This window comes from Oncorhynchus mykiss, chromosome 4, assembly GCF_057628025.1.
Source record: "Oncorhynchus mykiss isolate SJ-2025 chromosome 4, ASM5762802v1, whole genome shotgun sequence".
NCBI lineage: Eukaryota > Metazoa > Chordata > Actinopteri > Salmoniformes > Salmonidae > Oncorhynchus > Oncorhynchus mykiss.
In genome coordinates, this window is record NC_143025.1 from 7232501 (window position 1) to 7247077 (window position 14577).

The 14577-nt window shown below is 40.7% G+C and overlaps 1 protein-coding gene across 3 annotated transcripts in view; it reads left to right on the forward strand.

Annotated features, from left to right (window-relative positions):
• Positions 1 to 5917, forward strand: part of LOC110521188 (anoctamin-5) — a 79999-nt gene extending 74082 nt beyond the window's left edge. For 2 of the 3 annotated variants that reach the window (XM_090231005.1, XM_090231004.1), the window contains 2 exons: positions 81 to 200; positions 2005 to 5917. In XM_090231005.1, coding sequence (XP_090087131.1) covers positions 81 to 200; positions 2005 to 2112 — 228 coding nt within the window. In that variant the 3' untranslated portion in view covers positions 2113 to 5917. The remainder of the gene's footprint in view (positions 1 to 80; positions 201 to 2004) is intronic. The other variant, XM_036969466.2, reaches the window with a different exon arrangement.
• Positions 5918 to 14577: the final 8660 nt, after the last annotated feature.

Genomic DNA, 14577 nt, shown 5'->3' on the forward strand with positions numbered 1-14577 from the left:
AGGTCAGGGGTTACGTTTGGGTTCCATCTCTTCACTTCCTAGTTATTTGATTGGTTGATGGGTCTTCTCTCGTCTCTCAGCACGTGGTGTTCATGGTGAAGTTCTTTGTGGCATGGATGATTCCTGACGTTCCCGCGGAGGTGAAGGCCAGGGTCAAACGGGAACGCTACCTCATCCAGGAGTACCTGCATAACTACGAGGTATTTATCCTCATGAAACATTCAACATGCACTTCATAACACGTGTATTTATTTAATTTAGTTTATTTAACCAGGTGGCCGATATAATACAAACACACACATTCAGAACACACACATTCAGAACACACACATTCAGAACACACACATTCAGAACACACACATTCAGAACACACACATTCAGAACACACACATTCAGAACACACACATTCAGAACACACACATTCCAAACACATCATTCCAAACACATCATTCCAAACACATCATTTAAAGCACATTATTTAAAACACATCATTCCAAACACTTCATTCCAAACACATCATTCCAAACACATCATTCCAAACACATCATTCCAAACACATCATTCCAAAACACATCATTTAAAGCACATCATTCCAAACACATCATTCCAAACACATCATTCCAAACACATCATTCCAAACACATCATTTAAAGCACATTATTTAAAACACATCATTCCAAACACTTCATTCCAAACACATCATTCCAAACACATCATTCCAAACACATCATTCCAAACACATCATTCCAAACACATCATTTAAAGCACATTATTTAAAACACATCATTCCAAACACTTCATTCCAAACACATCATTCCAAACACATCATTCCAAACACATCATTCCAAACACATCATTCCAAACACATCATTCCAAACACATAATTCAAAACACATCATTCCAAACACATCATTCCAAAACACATCATTTAAAGCACATCATTCCAAACACATCATTCCAAAACACATCATTTAAAGCACATCATTCCAAACACATCATTCCAAAACACATCATTTAAAGCACATCATTTAAAACACATCATTAAAAACACATCATTCTAAACACATCATTCAAAACACATCATTCTAAACACATCATTTAAAACACATCATTCTAAACACATCATTTAAAGCACATCATTCCAAACACATCATTCCAAAACACATCATTCCAAACACATCATTCCAAAACACATCATTTAAAGCACATCATTCCAAACACATCATTCCAAAACACATCATTCCAAAACACATCATTTATAGCACATCATTCAAAACACATCATTTAAAACACATCATTCTAAACACATCATTTAAAGCACATCATTCCAAACACATCATTCCAAAACACATCATTCCAAACACATCATTCCAAAACACATCATTTAAAGCACATCATTCCAAACACATCATTCCAAAACACATCATTCCAAAACATAATTTAAAGCACATAATTCCAAACACATCATTTAAAGCACATCATTCCAAACACATCATTCCAAAACACATCATTCCAAAACATAATTTAAAGCACATCATTCCAAACACATCATTTAAAGCACATCATTCCAAACACATCATTCCAAAACACATCATTCCAAAACATCATTTAAAGCACATCATTCCAAACACATCATTCCAAAACACATCATTCCAAAACATAATTTAAAGCACATCATTCCAAACACATCATTCCAAACACATCATTCCAAAACACATCATTCCAAAACATAATTTAAAGCACATCATTCCAAAACACATCATTCCAAACACATCATTCCAAAACACATCATTTAAAGCACATCATTCCAAACACATCATTCCAAAACACATCATTCCAAAACATAATTTAAAACACATCATTCCAAACACATCATTCCAAAACACATCATTCCAAACACATCATTCCAAACACATCATTTAAAACACATCATTTAAAACACATCATTTAAAACAGATTCATTCATCCAGTGTTTTTCTGGGGTCTTTGTTTCTTTAACCTCAGGTGGAGAATCTGAAGATCCAGCTAAGCCACAGGAACGATGACTGCTCCTCCAACCCCGTGGACTACCCCGACATAACCCGGCGCGAAGTGCTATCCGAGTGTCTCTAGCACCCGTCCTCGCCCTCCGCCCACTCGTTTGATTTTGGCTCGTGTTCATTAGGGCACACGACGGAAAACTTTTTAAAACGTTTTTCAACGGGAAATTTATAATTAGCGTTTTTGTTATCGGACATGTCCGAGATAGGACAATTCCCAGTTTTGAGTCTGTTTTGTTCCGTTTGGTGCCTCATGAACAAGACCCTGTTCAGATTGGGCTGGGGCCTGGGCTGGTCTTAAGGAGATTCTCTATAAACTACCCTGAACGGTGGGAGATCTGTCAGGGCTCTGTCTGCTGGTGGGGTATATAGAGGGAAAACCTCACAGAAATAGCGCTTTGATTACCTCTGTTGGTAGAAAGGTGCTGTATAAATCACATTCATCATCATCATCATCATCATCATCATTAAATACAAGACGATACTACATTTAGTGTGACATGTTTAAAGCAGTGCCAGATCTGTCCATGTGTGGTCTATGGGATTTCAGATCTCATCTTTAATCAACCACCATTCACTTCCATCCACACTAACATACTAAGGCTGCGTTTACACAGGCAGCTCAATTCTGATCTCTTTTTTTTCCTTCTTTTTTTTACACTAATTGGTGTTTTGACCAATCACATCAGATCTTATCACATAAGATTTTTTTTTTCAGAACTGATCTAATTGGTCAGAAGACCAATTAGTGGAAGAGAGAAAAAAAAAAGATCAGAATTGTGTTGCCTGTGTAAATGCAGCCTACTAGATGCAGACTACAGCAATAGAGTCCTTCTGACTGACAACATGGGGGAAGCAGGGAGCTGGGAAACATGACTGCTTGCATGGCAACGGTGTTGGGGCGGTAAAGCGTTACAAAATAATGCGCTAGAGTACTCAGAATCATTTTCTTGTGGTAACGAGTAAACTAACGCGTTCGTTTTTTAAATGTAAGTAGTCCGTTACTTAGTTACTTTTTCAAATAAGTAATTTTACAATATTATTTCTCCTTTTCTTTGTTAGCTGGTAGTTAGCTAGCGAGATGGCAAAGACAACAGCCTTTATTGTGGAAGTATTTACATTCGTTTGAACTGGTAGAAGAAAATGACAGATGGGTTACCCCTCGAATCTTGACTGAAGGCGCTTTGCGGGATTCACACGCCTCCAGGATATTTCTCATTTATTGTCTTGTAATAAAAACAAACCGCGTAGCAAGGTGATCAAGTTAGGTTCAGTAGATAAGAGTGGACATTTATCCTGCTCCGTCTTCACCATTAATTATACAGGAAATGGCACTAGAATTACACAATGGGATCGTATAGTTTAATAAATATCCAGTTCGTTTCTGTGTGTAATAACAGATTGGTAGCCTGAGCTGACCTACTGAGACCAGTTGGTTTTATATAGGTATTTACTGATGTGTAATTGTAAATGAGATATTGCGTCTTGTCAATATTACTTGAGTTAGGATGCGGACATTAGGCTATGCAAGCCATTCAAAGGTGGTGTGCGCCCTCTACTGGGCATAAGAAGGAATGACCAACACGTACTCGTTCTCTTCAGAGGGTTGTTTTTGGAAACGCAAAAGTTACTTTCCGTTCTTTTAATGCAAGTAACGTTATAACGTAACTCATTTCTTTAAAAAGTAACATTCCCTGTAAATCGTTATGTCCATTTCATATTCATATCTCATCTCCCTTATAAGTTTACTCTCTATTAAATGATTGTACTCTGAAGAAGTGATGAGACTTTGCTGGTCATTCACAATCACAATGCTGTACAAACATTGTGTTAACGCCAGGCAGCTTTAGCTAGCTCTCAGCCTATTACACCAATGCAATCACTGTGTTCATTTTGATACTATAAGCAACCAAAGACAAAATGCCTTAATATTTTTTACAAATTCATTGTTAAATGAGTAAAGAGGCTACAGTTTGTTAAATTTTGAAGTAATATCAGTTGAACTTTTAAACGTATTTACTAATCTTCTGCAACTAGCCAACTTAGCGTCTGTCCAAGGTCCAAGTATCAGACGATGTGGGAAAAGTATTACTTTTTTCACATATCATCTGATACTTGGCCTCAGCAATCATTTCCTTATTTCAGAAGTCAGGATTTGGGCAGGAGAGGAGAGTGGGCAGTAGCAGCTGGTGTTTACTGTTGACTGTGTGTGTTCTGTTCTTTAAAGATGAGAGAGAGAGAGGGAGAGAGAGAGAGAGATAGATGAAAGAGAGGAGATCAATCCCCTTTTAATGTGCCTTTGTTTACCCACTCATTATCACTAATGAAAGCTTAGCTTGTCCCCACCTACTGGGGCTAGTCGTGTCCCTCATACCACCATACCTCTCTCGCTCTCTCTCTCCTTCCATCCAAAACACATTGCTCTCTCTCTCTCTCTCTCTCTCTCGCTATCTCTGTCTGTCTCTCTCTCTTTCTCCTTCCATCCAAAACACATCACTCTCTGTCTCTCTCTGTCTCTCACTCTCTCTGTCTGTCTCTCTCACTCTATCCATCCATCCAAAACACAGCATTTAGCCTTTCATCATGACTGGTTATATTTTCTGGTTTTATGTTCGTGATGAAAAAGAAAGATGAACATTATTTTATAGTTTTTTTTTGTTGTTGTTGCACAAAGCACTTAAATAAATGACACTAGCTGATTGCTGGTCTGTTTCTGCTGTTTGACTCGAATGCAGTTGACGAGACAGTACAAACAGATTATTCCCGGTGAACGCTGCATACCGTATGTTCGGCTCAAATTACTTTCACATTTCAGTTGCACTATATACCACAGCTCTCCAGTGCTACAGATTGAATCGAGCCCTTTAATGTTTATCTCCAAGGAACAACCTATTGTGCTGTAGATGTTGAAGAGATATAATTCAATGAAATATATTTCAAAATGGATCCCACCTTTTTAATCGCACATAATTATATATGTTTGGACTTGAATCTAGAGTCTAAAAAGAAGGAGAATTAAGAAAACCGGTTGAAGCATGTACAATCAGTGAATAAATTGTGAAATGTATAAGCTTTCGTATTTTAGTATTTTTTTTTTAAAGTTTTTTTTATTGAATGAAGGATACGTTTCCAAAGGTATAAATGTACTACCTATGTAAGGTAATATCAACTTAAGAATTGATTGTTTTCTTTATGATAGCTGGCTATACCTCGATCTCAGGCTGAACATCCTAATATAGAATGTTTGGTACGAAAAAGAAAACACCAAATGTGTTCACAATATCAAGTGACATGTAAAACACCAAATGTGTTCACAATATCATGTGACATGTAAAACACCAAATGTGTTCACAATATCATGTGACATGTAAAACACCAAATGTGTTCACAATATCATGTGACATGTAAAACACCAAATGTGTTCACAATATCAAGTGACATGTAAAACACCAATAGCCCACATTTGACTGATCAAGTGTTCTTTCCAACGCTGTGGGCTCTATGAAACTAATGCTTGTTCGTGCCTCCAAATATCACCACTCTATAGACTCTTTTTTTTTTTTGTATCCTAAAAGTATCTCTTTTATTAATTTCTTATGTATTTCCCTCTTGAATATCTGTTTTCGTCCTTTTCTGTATGTTTTATTGGTAATGTATTTTATTGCATAAATCTGTATAAAAAAAATATATATATATATATATATATAATAATATTGATGTTGGATCTTGATTTCGGAAAATTGGGTGTTTTTATTTTGTTTGGCTTTTTCTATCATTTTAATTGTGATACACTGCTCATGTATGCTCGATAGTTTTCACTGTTGGACTGTATTATGCCTGAATTGTAAAGTGAATAAATTGCCAAACAATTACCAATAGATTCGAGTCTTAGAATCATTGTGCAGAAAAGGCCTTAATCATTCAAACGGGATTGGACAACTTGATGTTAGGTGGTTCCTCACCCGGGAAAGTCGTTTTATGGGGTTCAGGAGAAACTGTATATGTAACTTTAGTCAATGCGTACAGGTGGTCCTAGGTATTAAAACCATTATCCTGGCGTTGCTAGGCGCTACGCTCAACCAACTGAGCTCCAGAGGACCGTCTGTAATTCATGATTCAGTTTTTCTAATACCATTCACTTTCAATGATTGTTAGCTAGTGGTGGCTAAAGTCAGCTGAAGTTTGTGGTGACTGTTTAACCCGAACCATGGATTACAGTTTCTCCTGACCCAGAAGACTACTTTCAGGGCGAAGAATCCTGAAGTTGTACAATTAAGTTGTAAATTCCTGAACTTCCCTCTTTTTAAATTATTGGAAGAATAGAGTGTGCGACTGACTAAATGTATTTATTTCTTTACAGAAGTTTACTATTCTGTCAAACAATACCTCTCCAAAATGTTGGTACTGTATGTGCGACAACTCATGCTATTTATTGGTGTATCTGCCGCCTGTAGTGTCAGAGAGCGCCACCTCAGCAGCCGCCGCCCGCAGAAACACCTCCACCACAGCAGGGGGCGACGTCTACGTCTGACCCTTGTCTTAACAGTCATATTCGTGATCTTCTCCCTGTTCTACCTGTCGTACCACATGACCAGGAACGCAGCCATCATGATGCCAATGGTGTACCCAGGCCGTCCGTGTCCTAGCAGCCCGTAGACCTGGCATTCTCCCTGGAGATCTGTCTATGTAGCCTGAACACCTGCGTCAAACCGCCTGTTTAGCTGCTTTTTGGGACAACAGTTTAGAAAAGAGTTCCGGGCAGCACTCAGGGGAGAGTCATGTGACGTCAGTAACAGGGATGTTTGAGAGGGAAAGGAACCAGAGGACCATTGGGCGTGGCCTAGAGATGGGCAAGAAATCTAATTGCGATTTTACATATATACAGTACCAGTCAAAAGTTTTGGACAAGCCTACTCATTGTAGAATAATAGTTAAGACATTATAACTCTGAAATAACACATGGAATCATGTAGTAACCCAAAAAAGTGTTAAACAAATCAAAATAGATTTTATATTTGAGATTCTTCAAAGTAGCCACCTTTTGCCTTGATGACAGCTTTGCACACTCTTGGCATTCTCTCAACCAGCTTCATGAGGTAGTCACCTGGAATGTATTTCAATTTAACAGGTGTACCTTGTTATAAGTTAATTTGTGGAATTTCTTTCCTTAATGCGTTTGAGCCAATCAGTTGTGTTGTGACATGGTTGGTGTGGTATAAAGAAGATAACTTGGTAAAAGACCAAGTCCATATTATGTCAAGAACAGCTCAAATAAGCAAAGAGACACAACAGTCCACCATTACTTTAAGACATGAAGGTCAGTCCATCATTACTTTAAGACATGAAGGTCAGTCAATAGGGAAAATTTCAAGAACTTTGAAAGTATGTTCAAGTGCAAAAACCATATGATGAAACTGTCTTTCATGAGGACCGCCACAGGAAAGGAAGACCCAGAGTTACCTCTGCTGTAGAGGTAGTTCATTAGAGTTAACTGTCTCTCATGAGGACCGCCAAGGAAGACCCAGAGTTACCTCTGCTGCAGAGGATAAGTTCATTAGAGTTAACTGTCTCTCATGAGGACCGCCACGGGAAAGGAAGACCCAGAGTTACCTCTGCTGCAGAGGATAAGTTCATTAGAGTTAACTGTCTCTCATGAGGACCGCCACAGGAAAGGAAGACCCAGAGTTACCTCTGCTGCAGAGGTAGTTCATTAGAGTTACCTGGCTTTCATGAGGACCGCCACAGGAAAGGAAGACCCAGAGTTACCTCTGCTGCAAAGGATAAGTTCATTAGAGTTACCTGGCTCTCATGAGGACCGCCACAGGAAAGGAAGACCCAGAGTTACCTCTGCTGCAGAGGATAAGTTCATTAGAGTTAACTGGCTCTCATGAGGACCGCCACAGGAAAGGAAGACCCAGAGTTACCTCTGCTGCAGAGGATAAGTTCATTAGAGTTACCTGGCTCTCATGAGGACCGCCACAGGAAAGGAAGACCCAGAGTTACCTCTGCTGCAGAGGATAAGTTCATTAGAGTTAACTGGCTCTCATGAGGACCGCCACAGGAAAGGAAGACCCAGAGTTACCTCTGCTGCAGAGGATAAGTTCATTAGAGTTACCTGGCTCTCATGAGGACCGCCACAGGAAAGGAAGACCCAGAGTTACCTCTGCTGCAGAGGATAAGTTCATTAGAGTTAACTGTCTCTCATGAGGACCGCCACAGGAAAGGAAGACCCAGAGTTACCTCTGCTGCAGAGGATAAGTTCATTAGAGTTAACTGTCTCTCATGAGGACCGCCACAGGAAAGGAAGACCCAGAGTTACCTCTGCTGCAGAGGATGAGTTCATTAGAGTTACCTGGCTCTCATGAGGACCGCCACAGGAAAGGAAGACCCAGAGTTACCTCTGCTGCAGAGGATGAGTTCATTAGAGTTACCTGGCTCTCATGAGGACCGTCACAGGAAAGGAAGACCCAGAGTTACCTCTGCTGCAGAGGATGAGTTCATTAGAGTTAACTGGCTCTCCTGAGGACCGCCACAGGAAAGGAAGACCCAGAGTTACCTCTGCTGCAGAGGATAAGTTCATTAGAGTTACCTGGCTCTCATGAGGACCGCCACAGGAAAGGAAGACCCAGAGTTACCTCTGCTGCAGAGGATAAGTTCATTAGAGTTACCTGGCTCTCATGAGGACCGCCACAGGAAAGGAAGACCCAGAGTTACCTCTGCTGCAGAGGATGAGTTCATTAGAGTTAACTGTCTCTCATGAGGACCGCCACAGGAAAGGAAGACCCAGAGTTACCTCTGCTGCAGAGGATAAGTTCATTAGAGTTAACTGTCTCTCATGAGGACCGCCACAGGAAAGGAAGACCCAGAGTTACCTCTGCTGCAGAGGATGAGTTCATTAGAGTTAACTGTCTCTCATGAGGACCGCCACAGGAAAGGAAGACCCAGAGTTACCTCTGCTGCAGAGGATGAGTTCATTAGAGTTACCAGCCTCAGAAATTGCAGCCCAAATAAATGCTTCACAGTGTTCAAGTAACAGACACATCTCAACATCAACTGTTCAGAGGAGACTGCGTGAATCAGGCCTCCATGGTCAAATTGCTGCAAAGAAACCATTACTAAAGGACACCAATAATAAGAAGAGACTTGCTTAGGCCAAGAAACACGAGCAATGGACATTAGACCGGTGGAAATCTGTCCTTTGGTCTGATGAGTCCAAATTTGAGATTTTTGTTTGCAATCACCGTGTCTTTGTGAGATGTAGAGTAGGTGAACTGATGATCTCCACATGTGTGGTTCCCACCGTGAAGCATGGAGGAGGACAAGTGATGGTGTGGGGGTGAATTGCTGGTGACACTGTCTGTGATTTATTTAGAATTTAGGCACACTTAACAAGCATGGCTCCCACAGAATTCTGCAGCAATACGCTGTCCCATCTGGTTTGCGCTTAGTGGGACTATCATTTGTTTTTCAACACGACAATGATGCAAAACACACCTCCAGGCTGTGTAAAGGCCATTTGACCAAGAAGGAGAGTGCTGCATCAGATGACCTGGCCTCCACAGTCACCTGACCTCAACCAAATTCAGATGGTTTGGGATGAGTTGGACCGCAGAGTGAAGGAAAAGCAGCCAACAAGTGATCATATGTGGGAACTCCTTCAAGACTGTTGGAAAAGCATTCCAGGTGAAGCTGGTTGAGAGAATGTCAAGTGTGCAAAAGATATCATCAAGGTAAATATATAAAATATATTTAGATTTGTTTAACACTTTTTTGGTTACTACATGATTCCGTATGTGTTATTTCATAGTTTTGACATGATGTCTTCACTATTATTCTACAATGTAGAAAATAGTACAAATAAAGAACATACAACTTCAATGACTATTTGACTGGTACTGTATATGTATTCAGTGGTATTGTTACCAAAAACGCCCCCATAAAGAAAATGAGAGTTAAAAACAGGTGCAGCCCCTGGTTCGACTGTGATCTGGCAGAGTTACTCCACCTCAAGAATTCCATTAGGCGAAAGGCTCTCACGCATACTAAGGTTGACTGGCTCTCGTTCAGGCAAATGAGAAATAAGTGCACTCAGGCTAACCGGAAGGCTAACGTTAGTTACTTTAAGGAGCAGTTCTTTCTCTGTGGGTCTAACCCCAAGAAGTTCTGGAAAACAGTTAAAAACCTGGAGAATAAACCTTCCTCCTCCTCACAGCTGCCCATGTCCCTTAATGTTGATGACGTGGTTATTACTGACAAGAAGCACATGGCTGAACTCTTTAATCACCACATTAAGTCAGGATTCCTATTTGACTCAGCCATGCCTCCTTGCCCGTCCAACATTTCCTTATCCCCCACGCCTTCTAATGTGGCTATCCCCGATGCTTCTCCCTCTTTTCACCCCACTACAAAGTTTCTCCCTGCAGGCAGTCACTGAGTCCGAGGTGCTAAAGGAGCTCCTTAAACTTGACCCCCAAAAAACATCTGGGTCAAATGGTTTAGACCCTTTCTTCTTTAAGGTTGCAGCCCCTATCATCGCCAAGACTCTCCAACATTTTTAACCTGTCTCTCCTTTCTGGGGAGAGCTTGAGGTTGTCACCTCACACAAGTACTTGGAAGTATGGCTAGACGGTACACTGTCTTTCTCTCAGCACATATCAAATCTGCAGGCTAAAGTTCAATCTAGACTTGGTTTCCTCTATCATGATCGTTCCTCTTTCACCCCAGCTGCCAAACTAACCCTGATTCAGATGACCATCCTACCCATGATAGATTATGGAGACGTAATTTATAGATTGGCGGTAATGGTGCTCTCGAGCAGCTAGATGTTCTTTACAATTCGGCCATCAGATTTGTCACCAATGCTTCTTATTGGACACATCACTGCACTCTATACTCCTCTGTAAACTGGTTGTCTCTGTATACCCGTCGTAAGACCCACTGGTTGATGCTTATTTATAAAACCCTCTTAGGCCTCACTCCCCCCTATCTGAGATACCTACTGCAGCCCTCATCCTCTGCTACCATGTTGTGTTGCTACCATGTTGTTGTCATGTTGTGTTGCTACCATGCTGTGTTGTCATGTGTTGCTGACTTGCTTTGTTGTTGTCTTAGGTCTCTCTTTATGTAGTGTTGTCTCTCTTATCGTGATGTGTGTTTTTGTCCTATATTTATATATTTATTTGTTTTTAATCCCAGCCCCCGTCCCCGCAGGAGGCCTTTTGCCTTTTGGTAGGCCGTCATTGTAAATAAGAAGTTGTTCTTAACTGACTTGCCAAGTTAAATAAAGGTTAAATAAGAATGAAATAAATACATTAAAAAGCAGCTGTGTGCTTTCCAACACAACACTGCCACTGTATGGTTACTATAAGTATTACACTTTTATTTGCATCACCAGTGATTACATTTCCCTCGTCAAATTAAATAAAATCAAAAATAAAATGTCATTGGTCACATACACGTGGTTAGCAGATGTCATTGGTCACATACACGTGGTTAGCAGATGTCATTGGTCACATACACGTGGTTAGCAGATGTCATTGGTCACATACACGTGGTTAGCAGATGTCATTGGTCACATACACGTGGTTAGCAGATGTCATTGCGGGTGTAGCGAAATGCGTGTACTTCTGCTTCAAACTCCGACAGGATTAAGATACAGTAGAATAGTAGATATATAGATATAGAATAGTAGATAGCTAGTTCATCATCCATGTGATTTCCAAAGGCAATATTTAAATTTGCATTTTGAGCTAAGAAAATATAAATCATAAAAGACTCTGTAAAAACAGCAGCTCCAAGTGATTTTCATTTAGGAAATCTGTTCCAAAATATGATCAGGCATGATATAAATATATAGTACTGGATATATAGTACTGGATAGATAGTAGTACTGGATATAGAGTACTGGATATATAGTACTGGATATAGTAGTACTGGATATATAGTACTGGATATAGTAGTACTGGATATATAGTACTGGATATATAGTACTGGATTTAGAGTACTGGATATATAGTACTGGATATATAGTACTGGATATAGTAGTACTGGATATAGTAGTGCTGGATATATAGTACTGGATATAGAGTACTGGATATATAGTACTGGATATAGAGTACTGGATATATAGTACTGGATATATAGTACTGGATATAGAGTACTGGATATAGAGTACTGGATATATAGTACTGGATATAGTAGTACTGGATATATAGTACTGGATATATAGTACTGGATTTAGAGTACTGGATATATAGTACTGGATATATAAACTCAGCAAAAAAAGAAACATCCCTTTTTAAGGACCCTGTCTTTCAAAGATAATTCGTAAAAATCAAAATAACTTCACAGATCTTCATTGTAAAGGGTTTAAACACTGTTTCCCATGTTTGTTCAATGAAGCATAAACAATTAATGAACATGCACCTGTGGAACGGTCGTTAAGACACTAACAGCTTACAGACAGGAGGCAATTAAGGTCACAGTTATGGAAACTTAGAACACTAAAGAGGCCTTTCTACAGACTCTGAAAAACACCAAAATAAAGATGCCCAGAATCCCTGCTAATTTGCGTGAACGTGCCTTGGGCATGCTGCAAGGAGGCATGAGGACTGCAGATGTGGCCAGGGCAATAAATTGCAATATCCATACTGTGAGACACCTAAGACAGCACTACAGGGAGACAGGACAGACAGCTGATCGTCCTCGCAGTGGCAGACCACGTGTAAAAAAACCTGCACAGGATAGGTACATCCGAACATCACACCTGCGGGACAGGTACAGGATGACAACAACAACTGCCTGAGTTACACCAGGAACGCACAATCCCTCCATCAGTGCTCAGACTGTCCGCAAAAAGCTGAGAGAGGCTGGACTGAGGGCTTGTAGGCCTGTTGTAAGGCAGGTCCTCACCAGACATCACCGGCAACAACGCTGCCTATGGGCACAAACCCATCGGCGCTGGACCAAACAGGACTGGCAAAAGGTGCTCTTCACTGACAAGTCGCGGTTTTGTCTCACCAGGGGTGATGATCGGATTTGTGTTTATCGTTGAAGGAATGAGCGTTACACCGAGTCCTGTACTCTGGAGCGGTATCGATTTGCAAGTGGAGGGTCGGTGGACTGAGCTTGTTGTCATTGCATGCAATCTCAACGCTGTGCGTTACAGGGAGACATTCTCCTCCTTCATGTGGTACCCTTCCTGCAGGCTCATCCTGATGTGACCCTCCAGCATGACAATGCCGCCAGCCATACTGCTCGTTCTGTGCGTGATTTCCTGCAAGACAGCAATGTCAGTGTTCTGCCATGGCCAGCGAAGAGCCCGGATCTCAATCCCTTTGAGCATGTCTGGGACATGTTGGATCGGAGGGTGAGGGCTAGGGCCATTCCCCCCAGAAATGTCTGGGAACCTGCAGGTCCCTTGGTGGAAGAGTGGGATAACATCTCACAAAAAGAACTGGCAAATCTGGTGCAGTCCATGAGGAGGAGATGCACTGCAGTACTCAATGCAGCTGGTGGCCACACCAGATACTGACTGTTACTGTTGATTTTGACCCCCCCTTTGTTCAGGGACACATTATTCCATGTCTGTTAGTCACATGTCTGTGGAACTTGTTCAGTTTATGTCTCAGTTGTTGAATCTTGTTATGTTCATGCAAATATTTACACGTTAAATTGGCTGAAAATTAACGCAGTTGACAGTGAGAGGATGTTTCTTTTTTTTGCTGAGTTTATGTGATCGTATGCAAATGTAAGCAGGGTTTGAAATGTTTGTGTTTTAGTAAAATATGATATCTGTTTGGGCTTCTTGTGGTCAATTTGCATTATTATTTGTACATTGTTCCGGCCACCTGACCATCCGCTCGAGGAAAAATCGTCCCGCGGCTGAATCTAGTTGATGATCTCTACCCGATAGGACTTGATTCATATCGTAATCTGGTTACCATATTACCCCCTAGAGGCCCCTAGAGGCCCCTAGAGCCCTGGAAGGGCCCATTGAAATATAACTGTTAACTGCCAGAGATGGGTCTAGGGTCGACAGAGGCTCTAAACTGAGGACAAACGTTTTTGATTTCAAATCAAATGTAATTGTGTTTGTCACATGCGCAGAATACGACAAATGCTTACTTACAAGCCCTTAACCAACAATGCAGTTTTAAGAAAATAAGAGATAATTATTTTTAAATAATTAAGAGATAACCATAACAAATAATTAAAGAGCAGCAGTAACATAACAATGGCAGAGCTATATGCAGGTGGTACCGGTAGAGAGTCAATGCGCTGGGGGGCACCGGTGTCGAGGTAATTGAGGTAATATGTACATGTAGGTAGAGTTATTAAAGTGACTATGCATAGATAATAACAGAGAGTAGCATCAACTAAATGGGGGGGGGGGGGGTCAATGCAAATAGTCTGGGTAGCCATTTTATTAGCTGTTCAGGAGTCTTATGGCTTGGGGTTAAAAGCTGTTTTAGAAGCCTCTTGGATCTAGACTTGGCGTTCCGGTACTGCTTGACGTACAGTCTATGACTAGGGTGGC